This window comes from Barbus barbus (genome assembly GCF_936440315.1).
Source record: "Barbus barbus genome assembly, chromosome: 30".
NCBI classification, from domain to species: domain Eukaryota; kingdom Metazoa; phylum Chordata; class Actinopteri; order Cypriniformes; family Cyprinidae; genus Barbus; species Barbus barbus.
Genome location: NC_136758.1, coordinates 3,188,141 through 3,215,567, shown reverse-complemented (window position 1 = coordinate 3,215,567; position 27,427 = coordinate 3,188,141). Strand labels below are relative to the sequence as shown.

The following is a 27,427-nucleotide window of genomic DNA, read 5'->3' as shown; positions in this document are numbered from 1 at the left end:
TGCATATAACAACAACATTTCAATAATAAACATATCAATGAAAAAATTAAATAAAAAGCTACTACTATCCCTTGCCGGTGTCCCTGCCCGGTGGAGTCGCACGGTAGAGTCGATGGTCTTTACACTCTTTACTTTTGTCATTTAGCAGACGCTTTTGTCCAAAGCGACTTTATTAATTATTAATTAAGCGAATTTACTCACCCTCAGGCCATTCAAAATGTAGGTGACTTTTGAGTGAACTATCCCTTTAAGTTATTAAGAACTAGTGCATAATTACCCCATTTTACAGTTGCCCTATAGTAATCTATAAGAGTTTCCCCCCAACTGCTAAGAATCTGCTCAGTCATTAGTCACTTAACTGCAAAAAATAAAATAAAAAAATTCTCTCTCTCTATCTATCTATCTATCTATCTATCTATCTATCTATCTATCTATCTATCTATCTATCTATCTATCTATCTATCTATCTATCTATGTAGAGATGCAAAATTAATTGAGTTCTTGCTAAAAAATAAAAGAAGAATCTACCAATGGGGTAAGAAAAATAAACTTAGTTTAAAGGAAAAATAGGGTTATTTTTCTTGTTAATCAAAAACTTAATTTAATTTTGTTTTTCACGTACATTTCTGCTCACAAGTTCACATACCGCTTGCAGAATATGCAAAATGTTTATAATGTTAACAAAATGGCATGTTATTTTTTTATTTAGTACTGTCCTTAATAAGCTATTTCACAAGAGATGTTCTGCACAAGACAAACAAACTGAATTTATAGAAATGACCCTGTTCAAATGTTTACATACCCTTGAATCTTAATACTGTGTCGTTATCTGGACGATTAGTGTCTTGTTTTTATGTTTTGTGACAGTTGTTCACGAGTCTCTTTTTTTGAGCAGCCGACTGCTCTTTAGAAAAATTCCAAGTCCTGCAAATTCTTTGGTTTTCCAGCATCTTCTGCATATTTGATCCCTTTCCAACAGTGACTGTGTGATTTTGGGATCCATCTTTTCACACTGAGCCTATTCAAGACAGTGCTAAATTAAAAATAGCATGCAATTTTTACAATTCTTCTTATTTTGTTAAAATTATTAACATTTTGCATATTCCGCAAGAGGTATGTGAACTTATGAGCAGAACTGTAAATGTATCTCAATTTAAGAACGTTTAGATATTTTTACTGGAAAACAAGACAACATTTTTTACATTTGCTAATGTTGATTTCTTTCTGTATCATTTTGGGTTATCTATTCCTTCCATGAATTCCTAAACTTTCATTTAGTCTGTACTCACTCTTTCTGCAACTGTTACAATTAGCAGCAACTCTCTCCGTCTCTTAACTCTCTCCATTTCTTCAGATACTTCCTGTAAGCCTGTTCTAAATAAAAGCGACCATGAGCCAAACCTGTGCCTTGGTTTTAAAGTAAATACAGGCGGTTGTTATGCAGTGTGTTAACAACCATTACTACATGGAAACATCTTGCCATGTGGGAATTTCAAAGCGGCATGCTTTCCTGGCTATTCCACAAGTCTGTAATAAAGCTTAAGAGGAGGTTTTTAAGGCACTTACATGCAGGGCCTGGTCTTATGTCTGTCATTGAGACTTTACGGGGGTATTGTTGTTCTAATTGAAGGCTTTGCTGGTGGGTAAATGACAAATTATGAAGCCAACCCTCCTTCCCTTCTGTTAAGACCATGTCTAGTCTTGTTCTGAAGGACCGTTGAATGAAGAATTGACTTACAGTTTATGGTGTTAGTGGTTTGTGCTATACTGAAGTAACATGGAGTAACATAAATGCTGTGTTCCAAACATGTCAAGATGAGGCAGACATTAAATGGAGTTCACTTGTTTACGGTTGATGAGTAATGTCATATCTCATGCATTAATATACAGCACATGTGATGTGCACAAGTCAGAAATGAGAACTTATTAGATTTACTCTGGAGTCTTTTGCAGGGTTACTACTGTTAACTAAAACCATAACTACTGTTATTTGAAATAAAATAAATGCTAACTAAATTAAAACTAATTTTTTTTTCTTCCTTTAGTTTAAGTACTAAAATAACTACAATTAAATAAACTTTAAATAAAATGTATAAATATCATATAGACATCATGAATAAAATGACTAAACATGGACACGGTGACCCAAAATACTAAAACTTTAACTGAAATTAAAGTAAAAACAGAACATATAAAAATAAAATAAAATTTAATATATAATAATTTAATATTTAAAGTTTTGTACTAATGTCAGAGCTGTTTTGAATAATCTGACTTTCTGATTTAAAAAAAACTAAACTTTTACTTTACAATTACTAAAACTTGCTCAAATTATTCATTTTGTTGTGTTTTTGTCATTTTTATTAGTTTTTTATTTCAGTATAGCATTTCTTTTATTATTATTAATAACTACTCATTAATAGATTAAAATGGTTACACTTTATTTTAAGGTGTCCTTATTAAAGTGTAATTATACATTTAAGTACTGAGTAATATTAATTAACACCATGTATTTACTATATGGTTAGGATTAGGGTGTGGTTTAGGGTTACTTGCATATAATTATGCATAATTAATTGTTATTATAATAGTAAGTACATGTAAAGTATGTAACAAGAACACCTTAAAATAAAGTGTTGCCATTTAAAAATATATTTTTTTATTTATTAGTTTTAGTCTATGTAAGTTTATTCATTTTAGTACTTCAACTTAAACTAAAAAAATTGAAATGTTGCTTTGGCAACTAGTGGAAAAACAAACAAAAATAACTTCAATAAATGTTGTTATTTTGGACATGCTGGCCACCTGAAATATTCTATGTCAGAAGGTGATTTATATTGTGAACAGGACCTCACCGGTTTGCTGGATGTTGAGATGAACAGCTGTTCTGACAGTGCCAACAGGACTGACCGCCTGGCACTCGTACTGGCCCTGGTCATGAAGGGCCACGCGGCTGATGCGCAAGCTGCCCGATGAGAGAACAACGTGCCGTCTGTCATTGGGCAGGGGGCTGCCTATGGTAGGAGAACAGAGTTTCAGTGATTTTGTCCAAGCTGAAAACGGTTGATAATCACTGACAGACAGCAATTCTATAATCTATAAAAGTGTCCTACACTTGGTGTAGGCAGAGTGTTAGAATGCATCCAATCAGAATTTCAGAATTAGATCTTTGTGAAAAGTACACTTGTAGTACAAGAATGTAATGAATGTAAAGTACTTGAAATCTTAAAAGGATATAAACTTGGAACATTCGTTTAATCTTAAACAAAACCATTGCCTGGATTGAATTTATGGACTGCCCTAAATTGTTCACAATGCTGTTATTATTTGTAAAATTAATAAACGCCAGTTGGTCAGTTTTTTACTAAATAAAAATGCTGACCAGACTTGACTTAGGCAGACTGTTGAAAAGTGTGGACTCCACTCTTAGCAAGTCAAACAGACAAGCCGCCATCTCACCGCCGCGAGTCCATGCTATGACAGGCTGAGGGTAGCCGCTGGCCTCACAGGGAAAGTCAACTGTAAGACCCTCCAGCACAGACTGGTCCTGAGGGGTCACTGTGAACTGAGGACGAGCTGAGGAAGAAGAAAAGAATTGAGAATGAGCACAACCAAAGACTGGCAGAATGAAAGACAGAACTAATCTTTCATATCAAACAGGTACAAGCTTTGCAATTAAAATAAAATTGTTACATCCAAATGTATTAGTTTTTCTTGTTTTCTTTATAGTCCAGGTGAAATGCGCAAAATTTGAGGTGATGCGTTCACTTTTTCATAAAAGCATGAAATTTGGTACACTTGTATAGTTTGCGGCCCTAAACATTTTCAGAAATGGAGCCATCACAAAAACACCTTGTGGTTGCCTATATTACTTCCCGCCATATCCAAATGATGTATTTTGTGTCATTTCTCCTGAACCAAACATGATAACACAGAAAAGGTGATGTCTATCCCTATGTTTTGATGGTCAAGGATTACAATGATACCATACACCGCAACATAAATTGTTCAGGTGAAGAGTTAATGGTGAAATCAGCAATGTGAGAAGGAAATAACAGTATCTGAGCATCAGAGTATGACAGCATTTACAAAAGTCCATATGGTTATTACATTTTTTTCTTTCTTTGATAATTAACTAATATTTTACTCAATAGTACAATACAAGGTTGTTTTAATTAATTCATTATTAATTTGTTACATTTATATAGCGCTTTTCTGGGTACTCAAAGGGCTTTACATGGAAGGGGAATCTCAATCTCAACTACCACCAATGCATCCACCTGGATGATGCAACAGCAGCCATATTGCGCCAGAACGCTCACCACACACCAGCTAAATAATATTTTATTCAATAGTCCAATAATTTATTTCAGATATATAAAAAATATAATCTCATTGTGTGTATTTTTCCTTACCTCTCAGGTAGAGTCATAGGCGGTAGTATGTTTCCAATACATTCTTGTTCTCTCTCAACAATGCTCTAACATCACACGTAGATGGCAACGCAATCTTGCTAAACTGTGTCCTATCTGCACCTCTGTCATTTTCTCTGGGTCTCTGGAATTGTCAGTCAGCTGTAAACAAACTTCATTCTGACCATTGCTTCTCAGTCTACTCTTAGTATCTTGGGCTTGACTGAGACCTGGATTTGTCCAGAAGACTCTGCAACCCCTGCTGCTCTCCCTAACAACTTCCCTTTCTCTCACACCCCAGGGGAAGGTTGGAAGGGTACTGGTCTTCTCATTTCTAATAATTGGAAATACTCAACCCACTCTTCTATCTGCCACTTTTGATACAGTGAATCATCAGATTATCCTGTCTACCATCACATGATCTGCACTCCACTGGTTTGAATCCCATCTCACAGGTGGGTCTTTCAGGGTTTTCTGGGGAGGAGAGGTGTCCAGAGAACATCAGCTGGCCACAGGGTTTCCTCAGAGATCAGTTCTTCACCATATACACTACATCACTGGGACCCATTATACAAGCACATGGTTTCTCCTACCAAATTCTAGCATTGATGACACACAGCTCTATCATTCATTTCAACCAGACAATCCAATAGTAGCTGCATGGATCTCAGGCTGCCTGACAAACATCTCGGCATGGACGAAGGAACATCACCTGCAGTTCAACCTGGAAAAGACTGAGCTTCTCGTTTTCCTTGCCACTCTAACTCTACAGCATGATTTCATCATCCTGCTAGATTCATCAAAAATTATTCTTTGGTGACCAGCTGACCTTCAAAGACCATATTGTAAAGACAGCTCGATCATGCTGGTTTGCATTGCACAGCATCAGGAGGATCAGGCCCTTCCAAACAGAGCATGCTGAACAACTTCTTGCTTGGACTATTGCAATGCTCTTCTAGCTGGACTTCCATCATGCACAAACAAACCTCGACAAATGTTTCAGAATGCAGTGGCATGACTGGTCTTCCATGAGCCCAAAAGGGCCCACACACTTTATCTCCCTGCAATGGCTACCAGTTGTGGCTCGCATCAAGTTCAAGTCATTGATGTTTGCGTACAGAAGAGCCACAGGCTCAACACCCTCCTACTTCCTCCTCACTCTTATGACTCTACATCAGAAATGTAGGGCCGAAATGTAAATGTTTAGGACCGCAAACTATACAAGTGTACCAAGTTTCATGCTTTTATGAAAAAATGAACATTATTTTCACATATCACCTGGACTATTAGACATTAACCAATACAGATTTACTTAATGTAGATCAGTAAAATATGTTGGGGATTTTTACAACGCTATTTCATCATAAAAACTAAATTAGCTTTAATATAAAAGTAGACTTTTCACTTGGGGTAAATCTAAAACATTTTGTTAATGTTTAATTTAGTTTACTTACTATTACTATAGACAAATTTGTCTTTTTAAAATATGCATCATATTTTCTGTTATGTACTAACACACACAGACACACACACACAGACACGCACATACAGACACAGACACAGACACACACACACACACACAGACAAGAAGGATTAATGAAACCCTTAATAATGTATTCTATCTGTGTGTTCTGCACATCAGCACTCTGGTATCAAACCAAATACTATTAAACAATATTGTTTCTATTAATTCGTTATATGGGGACTTTTATTTGCTTTTAGACAAACTTTAGGAAACCATGATTTTCGATTAGACCAATAGAAAAAAAATGCATTGAACATAACACTGTTTAACCCCTTCATTTTGAAGGACTGGATGTTTACACTGAACAGCATAAAAATACATATTTCTCATTTGATATACATCTGCAAAGCTCTTCAATCAGAGCTTTTGTGTTCTTCATATATATATAAATTATGTAAAACAGAATCATAATTATTACCTGATCTAACCAATTTCTACTTGACTTACCCTGCACTATAATATACGCAGTGGCGTGGATGGTGTCCACGTTGTTACTTGCGAAGCAGGTGTACTGTCCCCCATCGGCCTGATTGACGTTCTGAATGTAGAGACCTCCTGAAGGAGTGATGTTGATACGAGGGTCCACAGGGAGGGCCGTGTGGTCTCCTTTGGTCCAGGTCACGCGGGGCTGCGGCTGGCCCGTCGCACTGCACTCCAGGGTCACGCTCTCCCCGACCAGAACCTCTGTATTCTGCGGCTGGATCACGAAACTAGGTCGAGCTGGAGAGAGAAAGACCTCCAGGTAGTTGCGTCAAAACAGACTGCTGTATGCAAAATGACTGTTGTTAAATAGTCTTTACCAGACTGCCATGCTACATAGAATTATCCTTGAAAACAAAAAAAAAATTCCAACAAGCATTGAAAGAAAGTGCTTAATGTCATCTATAGCAGGGAGGTCAAACTAAGTACTATATTGAAAAAAAATGTAAATAATATATTTTCTACTCTTAAATTTCACATTTAATTCAGTGTGTTACTTTTAAATTATTTGTAATTATTCCTCTTTGTATTTATGAAATTTGCAAGCATTTTCTGAGAGAAATTAGTTTCAAAGTAAATCCTACCCCATTTTTTTATTTATTGTGTGCCATGTCTTTGAATTTGTGAAATTAATGTGATGCTTCTAATTTCTTTGTAATTATTTGTAAAATTTACTAGCAATTTCTGAGTGAAAACTGCTTTAAAGTAAATCCTACACATTTTTTTTAATACAATGTGTTATTTGTTTCTTTGAAATTTGTGCAATTTACTGAAACAATTCTCACTCAGATTGTTAAATAAACTGTGTACATATTTTTACAAAAAAAAAATGTTGTTGAATAGTCACTGCGTACAGGACCCTATCAGACTCACATGGTGATCTGAAGTATCGCAAGGTGACCTCTGAGGTCTTCACCTCTCCAGCCACGTTTTTGGCCATGCACTGATACACGCCCTGGTCTGTCTCCCGCGTGTCCTGGATCATCAGGGTCCCATCTTCCAGAAGATTGAGACGTGTGTCGTCCCTCATGTTCAGAGCATTGCTGATCAAAAAAAGATTTTCCTGTTTATGCACATAACCTTCACATATTGAGGATTAAAAGAACCAAAATATAATATTTCCCTCATCATTTACTCATATTCTTGTCAGTACAAAGCTGTATCACATGGAACACAAATGCACATATCTCAGAATGCCCAAACTGCCAAGCTCCAACATATAGTCCATACGATTCATGCGTCATATTTCAAGTCTTCTAAAGTTGTCTGTTAGGCCCTGTTTACACTTGGTATAAAGATGCATTTTTACTACATTAAATACAGGTGTAAACGGGGTCTAAACATTATGAGCTTACCCACTTTTGACCACGCAGATGTGAGAACCAAAGATGTTGCATGTCAATATACCATGACTCGCCACTGCTGTTTGGGACACAGTCATGAGTAATTATACAAAGACAGTTCTGGGAGGCAATCATATAAAAATACTTTGACTACATACTTTGGCTCAGGCATTTCAGAATGGCCATAACAACATTTCAGGTGCTGTGCAATGAGATCAGTTCACTGGTTAGTCAAGTTTTGCAATCTCATCCTACAAAATCACATGAGTTTTTGGATGCGTATGGAGAAATTTATTCAGTAAATGTGTTTCCAACTCCCATTACTCGCATTGACTCCTTTACACACAAATCAAAAACCACCTCAAGCGAGCGTGACTAAACACATTAACAAAGACTAAACATATCAGAGTCTTAAATTTGATAAACAAATAAATGCGGTTATTAGTTCCTGTTTTCTTCAGCTACGTCTTCTCTCCAAAATTAAATCTTTTCTCTCTGTGAAAACTTTAGAGATTGCCATCCAGGCGCTCATTACATCTCGCTTGGACTACTGCAACTCTCTTTATTTTGGCATTTTTAAACGCTCGTCTTGAACTAGTACAGAACGCGGCTGCTAAATTCCTCAAAGGACAATGTAAATTTGATCACGTTACTCCAATTTTGAAATCGTTGCACTGGTTACCTGTGCATCTTAGAACTGAGTTCAGAATCCTTCTCTATGTTTTTAAATCTATAAATAATCTGGCACCGAGCTATCTATCTGATCAACTTTATCCATACAATCCTACACGAAATCTGAGGTCCGGTGATCAAAGACTTCTCTCTGTCCCCAGATCACGGTTAAAGCACAGAGGGCATAGAGCCTTTGCATTTGCCCTTCCAGCCTATATCAGATCGGCACAGTCTTTAACGGTTTATAAATCATCTCTTAAAACCTATTTATTTTCATTAGCTTTTAATTCATTGTGAGTTTATGGTATGAATCTGTAGGTTGCCTTGTGTTCTATGTCTTTGTTTGTTCAGCACTTTGGTCAGCCGTGCTTGCTGTTTTTAAATGTGCTATATAAATAAATTGAGAATTGAAACCTCATATCAATTAATATGCTAAAACTATTCATGATTGAAATGCTGCACAAATTTAAGTAGTACTTTTATGGTGTTTTTGTCATTTCCAGACAGCCTCATCGTGGAAAGAGCTCTCTAGACATACTGTAATATTTCTTCTTTTGTGTTCCATGAAAAACAGGTTGGGTCTGCTTTGAGTAGCATGAAAACTATTTTATTTCTTGCTGAAACCATTCCTTTAAACATGTACATCGAGGGAGGGAGCTTACTTGTTTCTCAGCCAGATGATCTGAGGTTTGGGGTTGCCCTCTGCCCTGCATGTGAAGTACACAGTGTTCCCAGAGGTTACGTCAACATCCTGCGGCTCAGATGTGATCCGGGGAACTTCTGCTCCACAGTAGAGACACATTCAGATGAAACTAAATATAAGTGTGCCCCAAAAGACGAGGTGTGAGGAGAAGTAAAAAGTTTAATTTGGTCTGTAAAAGCTATTGGAAATACAGCACTGAAGGTTTATTTGTAGTGGCACAGCGTGCCTGCTGGAAATAACGTTTGACATCTCCCTCTTGCCTCACTTCCTCTGAACTGGTTTGGCTGCCCGTGTTGGTTGATGGCCAGGCACGAGGTGATTGTGTCTATGGTCACAACAGCCACGTGCCAAACCCCAAACATTACCCACCAACACCAATGTGCACATGCCGAAATGTATTCCTGAACGGCCTGACAGAACTGTGAAACTGTTTCTACTGGCAAAACCAAACGTCTGGTTGCAAACAGAGTCAAAGTACTTGCATATAACAGAAGACGGACAAAAATGAGTGTTATAGAGTGCTTTTGCGTTTATTTTTGTAGGCCAAAACCCGAAAACGAGTGAGCATTTTAGCACTTTGGTTTCATCACCCTTAAGTCAAAGGGTTTTGGTTAAATGTCTGAAATAGGACTTGAAAAAGGCGGTTCTTCACAAGTATCTAAATAGGACTTCAGAGGTTGTCAGAGACATTGTCATCATAGCAAACACAAATTCATCTACTCACTAGTCACTTTTACAGCCTTGTTGCATTTATAATTGCGCTCTCGCTAAAGACCGGAAGAGTTGTCAGAAGCTTAATGGTGGTAATGCTGAAACCATGTGACCATGGTTTACTTTAGTCTACGTTTAACTTTTCACTTCTGCTGGTTACATTTAGGCTTCAAAATACATAAGTTGTGTTCATTGGTGAAGACCATAGTGATGAGCAAAACATGGAAGAATCATAAACGTTTAATGTGCACAGAGCTTATTTTCTACAATCCAAAAGCCAATACAAAAACCCCCCAAAAATGTGTGACCCTGGACCACAAAACCAGCCATAAGTGTCAATTTTTTCCAAATTGAGATGTGTACATAATTTTAAATCTGAATAAATCAGCTTTCCATTGATGTATGGTTAGTTAGAATAGGACAATATTTAGCTGAGATACAACTATTTGAAAATCTGGAATCTGAGGGTGCAAAAAAATCTAAATATTGAGAAAATCGCCTTTAAAGTTGTCCAAATTAAGTTCTTAGCAATGCATATTACTAATCAAAAAATAAGTTTTGATATATTTACAGTAGGAAATTGATAAAATAGCTTCATGGAACATGATCTGTACTTAATATCCTAATGAAAAATTGATAATTTTGTATTGTATTTTTGGCTATTGCTACAAATATACCCTAGCGACTTAAGACTGGTTTTGTGCTCCAGGGTCACATATTGTGTTTTTGTCAAGGGAACCAGGGTAATGTAAACAAAAACACATTATCACTGCAGCGCTCTATATATAAGAATCGTTTAAACGAACTTGCATACACTTTCATGTTGTTCCAGACTGATGATTTTCTTTTTTTTCAGTGGAATACAAAAATAAATATTTAGCTGAATGTCCAAACTGCTCTTTTCCAAACAAGGCTGTCAAGCTCCATAAACGGACTATAAAGTAGTCCATACAACTTTATTCCAAGCCTTCTTAAATGCCTAGCTTTGCAGGAGAAAAGCTATAAGTAAATCACTGAAATTAAAGGCAGTATATGCTTACTCCCATTCAGTGCTCAAATCTTACTCGCGTTTATTGTCTTTTGTAAAACAGCAGCCTGGACACTCTGCAAAAGCCAATCTCCTTTCGTGTTCCAAAGAAAGAAAGAAAATCATGCAGTTTTGCAATTCCAAGGGGATAAGCAAATGATTGCAATATTTTTGGGTGACCTTTAATTTTTATTCTATGACTGAATTTTGTATTGCATTGCGCAGTGTGGCAGTAATGCGTCAGGTCCCGTGCCAGTCCCAGAGAAACTGCAGCTGTCTGGCGGGCTGGTGCTGTGTTTTGACAGGTGCCTCAAGCGTCTGTGTGCTGTGTTTAATGTATAGAGGGAGTGGAAAAGCCATACGGTGTTAAACCCATTCTTCTACAGAGACAATGGGGCATTTGTGGAGGGCTGATTACTGCAACAAGCCTGAGCAAGTCTATCGAGCACAACTGCTGCTGTGGCTTGTGGCTACTGTAGTGAAACCTCTACCCAACGGACCACATTTCACAGAAAAAGATGTAGATGTGAACAATTATTAATCTCAATTATTAGTTTTATTTCTATTTAATTGAACATAACATTAACAAAAAAAAAAAAAGTAAGTTCTAAAAATGAAATAAAACCAATTAAATGAATTAAATGAGTGAGTTTCACCAAATAAATACTGCTGCAATTGTAAGAATATGTTTTATTATCTGATGGTTCTATGTGTTACATGTTAATGGCCTTGAAATAGCATCAGTGTGGTCCATTACGTATTGTTAGTAGCTTGTAGTGCAGCAGCTTACTACTTTTTCTGTGAGTGGTTTGATCACCTGAAATTATAAAAGGCTTCTGTTTCTAAGCACTGTAGAACTGACAAAATGCCACAGCAATTTACCTGTTTAACTGGAAGTCACCTAACATACACAATGGAAAAACTAACAGCAAATGGTTTAGCATCAGATCATGTCATTTAACCCTCTGTTGCTCTTCGGTCACTTTTGATTTAACAATTTTCTGTTTTGAAAAAAAAAAAAAAAAAAAAAAAATCACAGCTTTATCTGAATGATACGAAACTTGATGACTTTTATGGCATTTGCAATGTAAACACACGCAAAAAATTGAGGGCTTGATCCGAGCAGGCTAAGTGCTTGTAAAAAAAAAAAAAAAAAGTCACACTTGTGGTTTTGGGTCAAAAATGACCGACCATGGGAAATCGACAAAAACAATAATCTACAAATATGCCACAATGCAGAAAAAAAAAGTACACAGTAATGACAGGGTGAAACTCAAGAGTGCAAAAACATCAAGAGTGCAAAACCAACACATTCACACACATACATACACTCACACACACACACACACAATTATACACATTCAAATGAATTGGTATGTTATAACCATATAACCATAACAACTCAGAAAACTGAAATAAGAGGTTGAAATCAGATCAGACCCAGAAGGATTAAGCTCTGATAAAACATTCCTGTTCATTTTTGTTTCTTTTTATAGAATTTTTATATTTTGTGTAACAAAATGCTCTCTCTTTTCAGGTTTGACTGTAGTAATAATAATTCAAAAACTGACGCTTTCAATCAATATTTCAAACCAAAAAAAAATACAAAATTCTAAACCTTTACAAAAAAAATTCTAAATATATATCCCCACAATTTAATAAAAATACTTATTTATGTCTAAAAGCAATTAGAGAATTTATAGGCCTTTTATATAGAGCCATGCAGGAATCTTTGGGCTAAACCATGGAGTTGCAGATGTGTTTCTTATTTTACTCCCACCAGATGACTCTAATCTGGCTTCAAAAATTGCATTTTAAAGCCATTTGCTCCATTTTAACATGAAACACTGCCATAATTGAAAAGTAATAAAAAAAAATACGTGAACATTTTTTTTATTTTTATTATTACTGCACAATTATTTAATTATTGCATAAATATTAATTAGCATCATGAAATCCTCTCAAAATACAAAAGACAAAATATTATTAAACAAAAATGTTACATTGATTTTACTGGGGGGGGGTAAAAAAAAAAACACTCAAATAAGGAGCACCAGAGGGTTAACCGTAAAATAAAATCAACTTTTTTGCAAGTAAAATCTATAAATTTCTGTATTGTTTATGGTGAAAAACACTAAAAATCAATTTTTAAAAGTCCCTGCATGAAACATGTCATCTGAGTATATTTGACTTAAATTTAATTTCTTCTTATTTTTGTTATCAGTTATGTACATTGGGGTCTTTTGTGTTCTATTATCTGTTATTTAGTTAATGCTTATTGCATTATTTTAGTGTTGTGTGTTATCCTGATGGTGTTTTGTGTTTATGAAGCTTTGCAATGTCTTGGCCGTGTTTTATGGACAGGCCATTCACAATGAACTCTGATTCATCAAGTGGCTTTCTATTGTGCCAGTTAGTACATTTAAGATACAAAAACCTTAGTATTTCAAACAGTTTGGTATGTTAAGATTATATTATTTAATGAAATATAAGGTTATAAAATATACAGGAATCAATAAGTCCTGTACCATAAATTTAACAGGACTTTGTTTTTCAGTGAACACTGAACTGGTAATTAGCTCAATATCTGAGCTGCTTTTTTCCCAGCTGACAATTCTGACGTCAGAAAGCCCAGTAGAGTTGACCTGTATTTGTTTCACAGATGGTTGAAATGAAAAGAGTCATGTTTGACCCTTCACTCCTTCCAGTGTTTCACGAGGAGGTGGTGTAGCATGCAAACAATGACACATCTGGGAAATCTCTCCATAATCCAGCTCCCAAAACCAGATCAGCATCTGTTATTTATTATGACGACTAACATGTTCAAAGACACTGAGTGGTCCCAATGAGCAGAATCATGTGGATGCGGTGAATGGGGGCAGATGCTTTAAATCTTTCAACGTGTATATTGGTGTGCGTTTATGCGTGAATGGCCTCACCACAGTTGAGCTCCTCTGCAGTGAGAGTTGCGACCGAGCGTCCCTGCAAGCGGCTTGGATAGTCGCATGTAGCTGCGGCTTGAGCGTTACCGGACTCTGCGTACTGCTTCAACAGATCGGCCAACCACAGCAGTTCACAGTCACAGTGCAGTGAGTTTGAGTCGAGGCGCCTAGAAACACACACAAAAACAAAATGAAAATAAAATTGTTGCAGATCTTTGGTTAAAACAACACTGTTGCACCAATTCACACTTGTAGCGGATCGGAAAACAATGCATTCTGATCAAATCACTGATAATTTTGTTGCAATGTTGGTGTAGTTGGGTCAAAATAGTAGCCCTCATTCTGAGAAAAGTCTTTCTAAACTCACATGCAACACTCAGTTTTGTGTACCTCTAATCCTAATCCTTGCCAAACAAGTTTTATTATCTAGGTTCAGAATATCAAACCTAAAACTGAAATATTTTCTTATATCTTTTAATAGATTTCAAGTTATTCAGTACATCAAAACATAGAAATCCCTAAAATGATGAGCTGCCTGTTAATAAATATTTAAAAATGACTCTTTAACATCCTCATCTAAAGGTATGGAACTGCTGAAATCAACTGAAATTAAAATCATGACAAGTGTTTTTTATTTTTTTTTTGGTAAAGCAGGCAGCATTTCTCATTTATTTAAAAATTTTATTAAAAAATAAAATCAAAATGTAATAATTTGAATAAAAATGACAAAATCAACAAAATTACAACAACTTCAAAATACTAATACAAATATAATAGGATCTCAATGATATTAAAACAACACTGCACTAAATATTGTAATTACATGTGCCATTTATAAAGGTTTTGTAGACAAAGTGAAACACAACCAACTTTTCAAAGGTTTTTCAAGCTCTAATTTTTAACTAAATGCAAAGACAATCATCCATGCAGCTGTAAATAAGCTTGAGTAATACTCACAGTCTCTTCATGGACTGCAGGTGGGAGAATGTTCCTAATGCAAGATGAGTAATTCTGTTATTGTGTAGAAACCTGCAATAGATATCAGTGAGAGGTGTTTCAAAAGTGTGTATTTAAAAACCAGGCATAAAAAAAAATCTGTGACCAGTACAGAATACCACCCCCACCCCCCCCCCAAAAAAAAAAAAAAAAAACCATGCCATAAAAGCATCACTATACTAGCGTTCATATTTAGGATCAGTGATTTGTTTATTCTGTGGTATCTAATCTGTGAGTGGTATGCAGTGTTGCCACTAAATTGTGGTATTTGTTATGAAGGTGATCTGACTTGATAGAGAAAACAAAATCTCAAAATCATTTGGCAATTATTTGGTTAAAATAAAAATCGCTTCCATTTTTCCAAAGCACCAATTCACATGGGTGTGACTGGAAAACAATGCTTTCTGATCAAATGCCTGATAAATTTGCAGCTAAGTTGGTGTGGTTGAATGACTGCTGAAAATTCAGCATTGCATCACAGGAATAAATTACACTTTCAAATATATTACCATAGCAAATAAATTGTAATATTTCACAATTTTAACCGCATTTTTGATCAAATAAGTGCAGCTTTGGTGAAACACAAACAAACAAACAAACAAACAAAAAAAAAAAAAAACTAATTATTCCAAAATGTTGAGCGGTAGTTTAAATGCGCTGTGGAACAGAGATGCAAAGATGAAGGTCCACAGGGATGTTCTTATTTTCTACCAGTCAGACAGGGTCACTTTCCCAGGGATGACATTACTGTTCACAACTAGTCAAATAAACAACAGGAGGGTTAGTTTCATTAATCAGCATCCAGATGCACATTTTTTTTACAATTTCACTTCACTAGCTTCTAGCTTCTTCGTAAACTCCAGCAGTGAACTGGTCCCTAACTCACGTGTTAGTCCCGGTTCATGTTCGAGTGACTTTCCCGTCGTTGAAAGACATCAGAATGTGTGTGGGTGAATTCAGCGCCACAATCTCTAAACATTCAGAGTTCGGGTCAACAGAAAGGAATGAGACACTGTAATAAAAATGATTTAAGCTGCTTGTATTTTAATTTAATTTTCTAATTTAAACTACATTTGACTGAAACATTTTGCATTCTACCTATGATAAAACTGTGCTAAATCAATCTGCATAAACTGACTGTATTTTGAGTTTTGATATTTGGGATATGGTCAGTGCGCTCCCATCCGACCGTCTGCCTCCTGCCCCTCCTGTTCTCTTTTTGGAAAACTAAAATATGGCCACCCTATCTTTACTCAACACATGGGATGAAATCTACCCAAACAAACTGGTTGCAAATTGCACCCTTAATTGTTGGAATAGTTTTAACGCTGAAAATAAATTGAGTAGAAACCATTTTCATTTAGACAACAGAGTAACAGTAGATCCCTATAAACCTGTTGTACACAATCGTCATATTTAAGATATTTATGCAAGTATCTGTTATAAGATCTCATTGATTTACAAGCTATCAGAATTTCATCTTACTCTTTGCCTATACAGGTCCTTCTCAAAAAATTAGCATATTGTGATAAAGTTCATTATTTTCTGTAATGTACTGATAAACATTAGACTTTCATATATTTTAGATTCATTACAACACAACTGAAGTAGTTCAAGCCTTTTATTGTTTTAATATTGATGATTTTGGCATACAGCTCATGAAAACCCAAAATTCCTATCTCAAAAAATTTGCATATTTCATCCGACCAATAAAAGAATGGCCATTATGTTCATTTATGCACTCAATACTTGGTCGGGAATCCTTTTGCAGAAATGACTGCTTCAATGCGGCGTGGCATGGAGGCAATCAGCCTGTGGCACTGCTGAGGTGTTATGGAGGCCCAGGATGCTTCGATAGCGGCCTTAAGCTCATCCAGAGTGTTGGGTCTTGCGTCTCTCAACTTTCTCTTCACAATATCCCACAGATTCTCTATGGGGTTCAGGTCAGGAGAGTTGGCAGGCCAATTGAGCACAGTAATACCATGGTCAGTAAACCATTTACCAGTGGTTTTGGCACTGTGAGCAGGTGCCAGGTCGTGCTGAAAAATGAAATCTTCATCTCCATAAAGCTTTTCAGCAGATGGAAGCATGAAGTGCTCCAAAATCTCCTGATAGCTAGCTGCATTGACCCTGCCCTTGATAAAACACAGTGGACCAACACCAGCATCACTGACTGTGGGTACTTGACACCTGACTTCAGGCATTTTGGCATTTCCCTCTCCCCAGTCTTCCTCCAGACTCTGGCACCTTGATTTCCGAATGACATGCAAAATTTGCTTTCATCCGAAAAAAGTACTTTGGACCACTGAGCAACAGTCCAGTGCTGCTTCTCTGTAGCCCAGGTCAGGCGCTTCTGCCGCTGTTTCTGGTTCAAAAGTGGCTTGACCTGGGGAATGCGGCACCTGTAGCCCATTTCCTGCACACGCCTGTACACGGTGGCTCTGGATGTTTCTACTCCAGACTCAGTCCACTGCTTCCGCAGGTCCCCCAAGGTCTGGAATCGGTCCTTCTCCACAATCTTCCTCAGGGTCCGGTCACCTCTTCTCGTTGTGCTGCGTTTTCTGCCACACTTTTCCTTCCCACAGACTTCCCACTGAGGTGCCTTGATACAGCACTCTGGGAACAGCCTATTCGTTCAGAAATGTCTTTCTGTGTCTTACCCTCTTGCTTGAGGGTGTCAATGATGGCCTTCTGGACAGCAGTCAGGTCAGCAGTCTTACCCATGATTGCGGTTTTGAGTAATGAACCAGGCTGGGAGTTTTTAAAAGCCTCAGGAATCTTTTGCAGGTGTTTAGAGTTAATTAGTTGATTCAGATTATTAGGTTAATAGCTCGTTTAGAGAACCTTTTCATGATATGCTAATTTTTTGAGATAGGAATTTTGGGTTTTCATGAGCTGTATGCCAAAATCATCAATATTAAAACAATAAAAGGCTTGAACTACTTCAGTTGTGTTGTAATGAATCTAAAATATATGAAAGTCTAATGTTTATCAGTACATTACAGAAAATAATGAACTTTATCACAATATGCTAATTTTTTGAGAAGGACCTGTATAAATATCAGCATCTGCACCAAATGGCATATTTTTACCCAGTTTGAGCATCTGAATAAAACGGAGATGTTTTCCTCCTCAAGTTTGAGCTCCATATTCTCATTTTGTCATACTATATGAGCCAAAAAAATCCTTATGTATAAAATATGATAAACAAAAACACATGATTTTTCTTTCATATGTCAGGGTTTACAGGGTCAAAACCAACCAGAACATAGGCTACAGCTCATAGCACACGTTTGCCTACATGCTCGTCTTTTTTATCTCATTTCAAAAGGGACGTGTTATGACTAAACATGCAACCCTGTAGGGATCTGAGATGCATGCGTAACTCACAGCCGCTCAAGCTTGGGTAGATGAGAGAAAGACTCCGGCTCCAATGACTCAATGTTGTTGAAGTGCAGGTATCTGTGTGAGAGAGAGTCACATTGTTTTACTTGCCATAAACATAGTATCTAGAGCTTTTCCTCATTTTAATTTGACTTCATTTTGAATGTTATTACCATGGCATTTTCTGTGCCTAATGTCTATTAACAAAAACTTGTCCAGTACCTGTTTTACTTCCTTAATCTTATGCATTTTCAACAAGAAAACAAAGAGCAAGACTCTGTTATTTATTGAGAACTTGGATGGAAACCATTATTTTAATTTATTTTATTTAAAACAATGTGCACCAGTTATAAGATCAGGGACGTGTTTTAGGAAAGCAAATATGCTCCAATTCCATTTCATATTGACTTGAACAATATGAAGGCGGCAATAACACATTTCAGTGACATAATAAATAACTCTTGCTACAAGGCAAATATATTGTGGGTTTTAAATGAGATCAACAATAACAGAGTCAAAGGATCTTAGAGAGCAATAAGAAATACTTGAGGTGACTGTAAAATGTGTTTATGTCTTCTTGGCACATCACAAGCCATATCAAAATCATGGATGCTTTTTAAAAGGGGTCATATGATGTTGCTAAAAAGAACATTATTTTGTGTATTTGGTGTAATGCAATGTGTTTATGCAGTTTAAGGTTCAAAAAACACAATTTTCCACATAATGTACATTATTGTTGCTTCTCTATACTCCGCCTTTCTGAAACGCATCGATTTTTACAAAGCTCATCGTTCTGAGAAGCGAGGTGTGCTCTGATTGGCCAGCTATCCAGTGCGTTGTGATTGGCCGAATACCTCAAGCGTGAGATGGAAATGTTACGCCCCTTACCGTATTGTGATGCCGTGTCCCGGCGCGACGACACAAAAACAATAAAAACCCATTATAAACGAGGCATTTGTTGCATCCAGTGGGGACATAATTACTGATTATAATGACTTATGCTGTGTTTTTACGCCCATGTCTGCATTTGTGATCGGAGAATGAATAGTCAATTCAAACGTGATGAATAGAATCACGTTTGAATAGTCAGTGGCAAATTATTTAAATATGAAAACATACTTACAGGCTGTGAGTCAGAAGCTCCAGACTGTCCTTACAAAGTTGGAATTGCCCCACTTTATAGAAACAGCCTTTGAGCACAGCTGGCATTATAGGCTACTCTCCCAGGATCAGAAAATAGTCCTCCGTAAAATGTGCTGCACACACTCTAATATTTGGGATGAACTGTTCTGGAACAGTGTTGTAAATGCAACTTAACCACTGATTTCTAGTTGTGTCCTCTTTTGGAAGCCCAAACAAAGTACTTTCACTTTCACAACGAAACACAGCGTCTCCAGGACATGGCACCGGCGGCAGCAACAATACTACAGACAGAATAATAGTTCTGCCTTCTTTCATTGCATAGACATGTGGGGGTGTGTTTGAATGAGGGTGCGGTCGAGTCTTAACTTTTATAAAGAATATCTCTTTTGAGACTTTAGTCTAAGCAACTTCAGGGATCTCATCTATGCACAAACAGCTTGTAACACTCCAAAGAGAAAGGAGAACTTGAAATCACATCAGATGATTCCTGAAGGACCTATGCACATGAAACAACACCTACAATATTATCTAAACTATATCTAGCTGCAAGCCAGAGATTTATCACATCGTGGCAGATATCACAAAATAACCATGTTAACTAAAAGTGGAACTTAAAATATGAGCTATGATATATATAAACTGTAATCATTTACTCACAGTCACATTGCTCCCATATAACTTTCTTAGTGAAACATTTATTTAAAAAATAAAAATAATTATTGTATTTTTTTACAATGCAGTTCCCATAATAAAACTGAACTGGAGATACATTTCATCATAAAAATATTATAATGACTTCATTATATATTCTGCATTTTCTGAAAGCTGTACAATAGCTTTGCATCAGAAATTGGGTGAACTTTTATTTATATAACTATAACTTTGAGAAAACTAGACAAGAGGTGACAAGGCAAAAGGTTACTTACAGCTGTTCTAGAGAGACGAGCCCCTTAAAAGCTTCTCTGTCTATCGCCTGGATTTCATTCTTGTACAAATAGCTGAAAGAATTATTCAGGAATATTAGTACATAGTGAGAGAAAAACATTGAGGGATCTCCTATTTTTAACATAGAAAATAAAAATAAAACATGCACATCATGTACACAGAAATAAAGATCAAAATGAACTTTTTATTGAAAAAAAAAAAACAATAAAACATTTGTTGCATATTGACTGTATACTGATACCACATATAGAGTGGCCTGTGGGAAACAGGAATGAATGTTTGTGGTTTTCCTGTCCAGGGACAGTGGGCTGTTGAGAACCAGCGCTCAGTCTCACAAACCAAATGATCCCGTGACCTTGAGGACTATGACACCATCCCACAGGAAGTATATGTTGCAGATACGCAGAGTCTTCCCATACAAGTATTCAATATTTGCATATATAAGCACCACTAAAGCAATGCACCTTTTAAAACTAAACAGTGCAAATCTTAAGTTATGAGTAAGTTATGAGAGCTGTTCAAGTTAAGAATCTGCAAAGAATATTATTGGTATAATGGGAATATCACTTTGATGAAGTCTGAAATGCTTCTATTTTTCTCAGTATTACTCCATTGATATTCATTTCTCTATTGATATCCACTGATATAAAATTTTATCTATAAAATTATTAATTTTATTTCAGTTTTATTTTTTTATTTATGGACTTTTCAGCATTGTTACAGGTACCCAGAGACGTTTGTCTTTAGGGGACACTGAATTATTTTGCTGTTACAACAATGTCGATACCAATTTTTTTTTGGTATATTAGTACATGAACTTAAACTAAATATAAATGTTATGTAAATATAAAACAGAAATAAAGTCTAACTTTTTTTTATTATTTCCTTTCACAATAATAACCCTGAAAAATGTGAGGTTTTCTTTTGCAAAAACCTGTTCAATGTTTACAGTATCTGAATTACAGTGGTAAAATGCCAAACCAGCCACAAAGCAGGTTACATTCACTTTGTCTGGAGGACTAGCCAGACCACTGGACCTTGCTTGAGTAACCAGAAGGGGGAATTTTAAAGTACTCTTTCAGACAACTCCATAGCTGGACGTCATAACTGTGTGAACTATCACATGTGTCTGATGGTTGAACGGCCCAAGACAAGTTAATGAATGAAATAATACTCAGCCTGAGACTTATAACACTCAGTATGTTTATCTGGAGTGACACACGAGTTGTAGTCTGTGAAGTCAGCGTTTGTCTTTTAGACCACCAGCACTAGAATAACAGCGGGCTCTAATTGTTCAGCCTCTTGTAGAGATTATTTAGGCTTCATACACTCCAGTGGTCAATCACCAATGAGTTATACAAATATTTTTGTATTATAATTCTTAAAAAGGGAATTTAGTGATGGATACACTAAGCGCTGACTACTTTTTGGCAGTATAGCTATGATGAAAAAATAAATAAATATTAAAAAAAAAAAAAAAAAAAAAAAAAAAAAGTATATATATATATATATATATATATATATATATATATATATATATATATTTTTTTTTTAGGGGCAGGGATGGATGTCCCATTCATAATGTATAAAGTAATACTAATAACTAATGCCACAATACAAAATTTATCATAGTGGTGATAAAAAAATCTTTAATTATTTTCTTAAAGCAAAATATTTATTTATATTTAATTTGGGGGTGAAATATGACCAGACATGTTTTTTAACAAGTTGGTTAGATTGACCTACACATACTTCACTCTTACTGTATTCTCTTAGCAGCTGAGTTTAGATGTTATCTAGGCAAAACCAGGTGTGAAACATTTCAAACAACCAACTCTATTTAAATATAAACACAGGCTGCTCTCACCACAACTAAAGTTACAGATTCTCTGTGACAAAGACAGGAATTGTGCAACGTCTGCCCAGAGAGCAATTACTCCAGCTCCACCTGACTCTGATCTCCACGCTTTTGGGTCAGGGCCGTCAGACAGATAATTATATAGTGCAGACAATTAAGTTTCCCACATGTGTGAGAGTGTCTTTCCATGATCTCAACTCTCTTCTGTGTCAAACAATGGCAGTAGTAATGACTGAATCATTCATACAAGTGGTGAACATGGTGCAACATGTTGGCTCGTGGTTCTGAAATCAAGTTAAAGGGAAATTTGTTATCATATCACCTACTATATTGTACATTTTAACTTTACAATATGCTTTCAGTCAGTGGTTATACAGTAGCTATGCTTTAAAATGAACATTAGTTGACTTCTCTAACTCCGAACTTAAGCTGGGAAACTTTTATCTATAACGCATCACCCTATTTTTATTTTTCCACAATTTCTATATTTTAATAAGTAATCAAAAGCGGTAAAGAAACGCTCACAGATATTTTAGGTTTTCCAAATCTTCAAAGGCTCCTCTTGGGATTCTTCTAATGTGGTTGTTATTTAAAAGCCTTAAAGAAAGAGGAAAGAAATGTATTAGACATCAGAATATAGGGTTTCAAACAAAGGAACATGCTCCAAAATGTTTTATGGAGGGGTGTTTTTCATGAAACCAGTTTAGAAAACATTGATGCTTACAGTGTATTGAGGTTTTTTAATCGTCTGAAGGATCCTGGCTGTAAATCCTTGATTTTGTTGAATCTCAGATCTCTGGAAACAAAAAAATAAACATACTTGGATCAAACAAGCATATGTTATTGCTGTGGCCTTCGTCATGCATTGAGTAAATATGACTTTTTGAATATAACATATCAATATACCATAACTTTAATCAATAACAGGTATTATTTAAAAACTATTTTGACAATAGTTATTAGTCATCGTGGGTCTGAACAAAAATTCTAATTTTAGTATTACCTTTTGACATTATAACATTCTTTCAGACAAGTGTGACAATCACATTGCCATCCTAGCCTGGTTTATTGTAAACTTGCCATATTTATGAGTGCGAATGAGGAGATGTCCAACCTAAGAATTATGGAGTGCCACAAGGCTCTGTCTCATGTCCTTTAATGAACTGCTTATACATGCTTCCTACAGGTGCTTTTACAAGGAACAATAGCACTAGTTTTCATTGTTATGACATGCAGCTCTATATGTCCTCCACACCAGATGTAATTTGACAATAAGTTGTTTATTAGACCATTATTAGAACATTTTAAGATGTCCCTTTAATACAGTGTCTAGATGTTTAACTGAGTCATGCTTTACTGTTACACAACACGGTGCTACACAACACAACAATCTCTTGATTTAAAGCTACTTCATCAATAGCCTTACCCAGTATATTGGTGGCATATGAATGAATAAATTCATGTATTTTTAACTTCAAGATGCAGCAGAGTCTGTAATGTCCAGAGGAAATAAACAGTGTCAGAATATGTCTGTTTCTATGCTACATTAGTTGTCTGCCAGTTCAATTATAAATAATTTCATTTAAACCTCTGATTTAAAGTACTGAGCCCTCAGTAAACACCCAAGTGGCTGAATCTTTAAACCCCTTAAGCTTACAAAGACATCTGATAGCACAAAAAAAAAAAAAAAAAACCTAAATGGAACAAAATAATAATTGTCAGATAAAATAAATAAATGCAGCCTTGGTGAGCATAAGAGACTTTGAAAAACATTTGTATCTTATTCCCACCTTCTGACCAGCAGACTAATAATACAACTAGTAGTACCAGTGAGATTATATATAATGCGAGTACCCTGAGAATGTAGGTAAATATACAATTATTGCACATAATAATAACAGTTATTACAAATGCAATAAGTGATGTAGAAATTGTGCATTCAATATCTACTTCATATCCCTTTCCTTCATGACCTCTGATATATGGAATACACTCTCAGCTTGAGTCTAGACTCTTGTCTAGCCAACCTCATAGCTAACTTTTTATAGATATGCGCTCAGCTGTGCTGTTTTGTTAGGCCTACTGGAATCCCGACTATTATTCTCAGGATATAACGGAGTATATGAACCATAATTAGGGAATAAGACTAACATTGTCACTGTTTTCTCTGACTCTGATCCCCCATCTATAACTCATCTTTTCTGAGGAACTGTATCTGATGTTTGTCATTCCATAAGCCAGCAGATGAGGGATGAGGGATATTTCCCTGAACACTGCTTGAATCGTGACAGTAATCTCAGGCTGGGCTCCAATCATACAATTACCAACTATAATATAGGGTTGGGTATCGTTTGGGGTTTTTTTTCGATGCCGGTGCCAAATCGATACTTTTAAAATGGTATTTGTATTTTTCAGATATTTTACAAAAGCGCAAAGATTTGTTTTTATTGTCAATGTACACAAATAAAAGCAAACCTTATTATCTTCATGACCAAAGGAGTAGTTGCTTCCACTGTTAGAAGGGGAAAAAAATAATTGTAAAAAAATCAAGTGATTGCTCCAGAGCCACATGCGCACACACGCATTCTACCTGGACAATGCAGCCTGTTCATTATAATTATAAAAAACAATCAGTCAAACATATGGAAAAAAAACACACGGCTCAGTTTAAATATGTAGTAAAGTCTGTGCCGTTAAGCGTTATCACCGTACCACTGTGAAGTTATGCAAAACATTTAGTTTTACGTGGATATTGGAACGCGAGTGAAGTAGGTCTACATAAAAGGTAAATAAGAAGCTATTTTGGCATTCAAATACATTGCGAATACGGAAACATTTGATTTTGTGTCGAACGAGAGACCGACCCAACATTGGTTTCAGGTTCGTTTTAGCCCAAATTAATTTGTTTTGGTTTGTAGTTTTTATAGCTATAGCTTCTTACATTTTTAATCCTTGTTCTTTTCTAAATAGCCTACTGTTATTTGAAAGCATTTTTTGTGGAGTGAGGGGAACTAAAATAGCCTAGCCATGTTTACAGTGTTTATTATAATGTTTGTCATTTGCGTCGGCCTATTTCTGAATGAAATAATAAAATGCGACTTATAGGCGACTTATGTTTTTTTTCTCTCTCTCTCTCTCAAGTTTTTTTTTTTTTTTTTTTACTTTTTAAAAAATTTTATACGCGTAGCTTATTTTAACCATGCAGCAAACTTTAAAATATTTTGATAAATTACTGGAAAAAAATAAAATAAATAAATAAATAAAGTGACTTTAAACCGTTTAACTGATTGTATTAATTGGTCAAAAATCTTATCGGCCGGTTAACGGTTAAAATGAACATCCTTAACGCGCTCCTCAGATGCTCTCATTTCCCAAGTAGTGCTTTTAAGTCGGAACGTAAAAACAGCACACTCGCGTTACTACAAAGATTTGTTGGACTTGTATTATTAGAGCGTTTCGACTTGAGATTTTCTCAGTCGGGAAATAATTTTTCACGTGCGCCGATGCTTCTTACGTTCGTTTCGGAGAAACAAAAGGACAAACATTTCAATCGATCGCTCAGGCATGGCACCGAAATGAGGCACCGAAATCTGCATTCTGATTCGGTTCTAGTTCATACCGGTTACATAGGTACCGGTGCCATATTGGTACCGGGTTTCGGTACCCAACCCTAATGTTAACAATTGACTATTACACTTTTCTATAACTTTATATACTTTGGCCTAGACAATTTAAATGGGCGGTTTTGACTTTTTTTTTTTTTTATAAGCTTGATTGTGCTTATGGGGTGAAGTCTAAAATGTGTTACTGCTTCGTTTAAAAAACAAAAAACAAACAAACAAAAACCCCCACTATTTTACACATAATTTACCTTTATTCTACACCACTCTGTTCCTTCTCTTATAACGCTCTGATGATTTCCTGGTTTTATGAAGTCCCTCCCTCAGAAATACACAATGGGCTTAGATTGGTTAGCTGGCCTCAGTGTGTTGTGATTGGCTAAACCGCCTAATGCAGTCCAGAAACGTCCCGCCCCTCACTTCAGTCGCAATGCATTCCGGTTGTATTGTAAACAATGGCGCCGTTAATATTGCTTCTCAGTTTGAGCCTGCATGAGACCCAGACAATACTCGTGAAGAGGATCAAGCAGAACCTGTGCAAGCACGGCTCTTACAGGACGTTTCAGAATTGTATGTTTTTTGTTTGTAGTTGTCTCATACGTTTAGATACACTGTTATTTGTAAATGCTACTGCTTTTATGTGACCCAGGAGCACAAAAGCAGTCTTAAGTCGCTGGGGTATATTTGTAGCAATAGCCAAAAATACACTGTATGGGTCAAAATTATTGATTTTTCTTTTATGCCAAAAATAATTAGGATATTAATAAATATCTCGTTCCATTAAGATATCTTGTAAATTTCCTACCGTAAATACATCAAAACTTAAATTTTGATTAGTAATATGCATTGCTAAGGACTTCATTTGAACAACTTTAAAGGTGATTTTCTCAATATTTAGATTTTTTTGCTCCCTCAGTTTCCAGATTTTCAAATAGTTGCATCTCAGCCAAATATTGTCCTATCATTACAAACCATACATCAATTGAAAGCTTTTTTTTTTTCTTCAGCTTTCAGATGTATTAATCTCAATTTAAAAAAATTGACACTTATGACTGGTTTTGTGGTCCAGGGTCACATATTAGTATTTAATATGCACTCTTATCCTGATTAAAGCTGTAATACAGCAGAATACATTATTGCATTGTAGCATTTTTGTAATACTAAGAAGTGTTTGCCAGCAAGTATTGCTCACTACCACGACAACTGTGTATGCGTCCATGTTTATCACTTCTCGTAGCTGTGAAACATATCTGTCTACCTATACACAAAGTGTATAGAAGAACACAGATCATTAAAGGAGCTGACGATCTGAATGAGAGAGAGAGAGAGATGCAGAGCAGAGTGTGTAACAGGATTAAGAACCGCTGCTTTAGAACACTGATTTTGAAACTTGTGAATCTATTAGGGTCGTTAGAAGACAGAATCGTGAGTCATATATGAATCGATTTATTCGTACACCCCTAGTTTTGACGGCATGGCAACAACTCTTCCTCTTCTCTAAAGCAGCGCAACATGGCCCCGCCCCCTTTGTTGCATGTTCTGGGGGCAGGGGCGGGGTTTATATAAATTTCAGGGTTTGTGATGTCAGCAAACCCAGGAAGAAGCTCTACCAGACGTAACTGTAAGCAATAAACTGCCATAACTTTAAAAGACAATACCTCTGTTT

The 27,427-nt window shown here is 36.0% G+C and overlaps 1 protein-coding gene across 1 annotated transcript in view; it reads right to left on the bottom strand.

Moving 5' to 3' along the window:
• The window catches only part of pxdn (peroxidasin), a 69,681-nt gene that overhangs the window by 23,444 nt on the left and 18,810 nt on the right, over positions 1–27,427 (bottom strand). The window contains exons 2-12 of the mRNA XM_079385848.1: positions 22,866–22,937; positions 22,667–22,738; positions 20,265–20,336; positions 18,202–18,273; positions 14,773–14,844; positions 13,813–13,982; positions 9,095–9,212; positions 7,291–7,460; positions 6,385–6,657; positions 3,460–3,576; positions 2,856–3,014 (exon numbers count right to left, since the gene is read on the bottom strand). Of these exons, the coding sequence (XP_079241974.1) occupies positions 2,856–3,014; positions 3,460–3,576; positions 6,385–6,657; positions 7,291–7,460; positions 9,095–9,212; positions 13,813–13,982; positions 14,773–14,844; positions 18,202–18,273; positions 20,265–20,336; positions 22,667–22,738; positions 22,866–22,937 (1,367 nt within the window). The remainder of the gene's footprint in view (positions 1–2,855; positions 3,015–3,459; positions 3,577–6,384; positions 6,658–7,290; positions 7,461–9,094; positions 9,213–13,812; positions 13,983–14,772; positions 14,845–18,201; positions 18,274–20,264; positions 20,337–22,666; positions 22,739–22,865; positions 22,938–27,427) is intronic.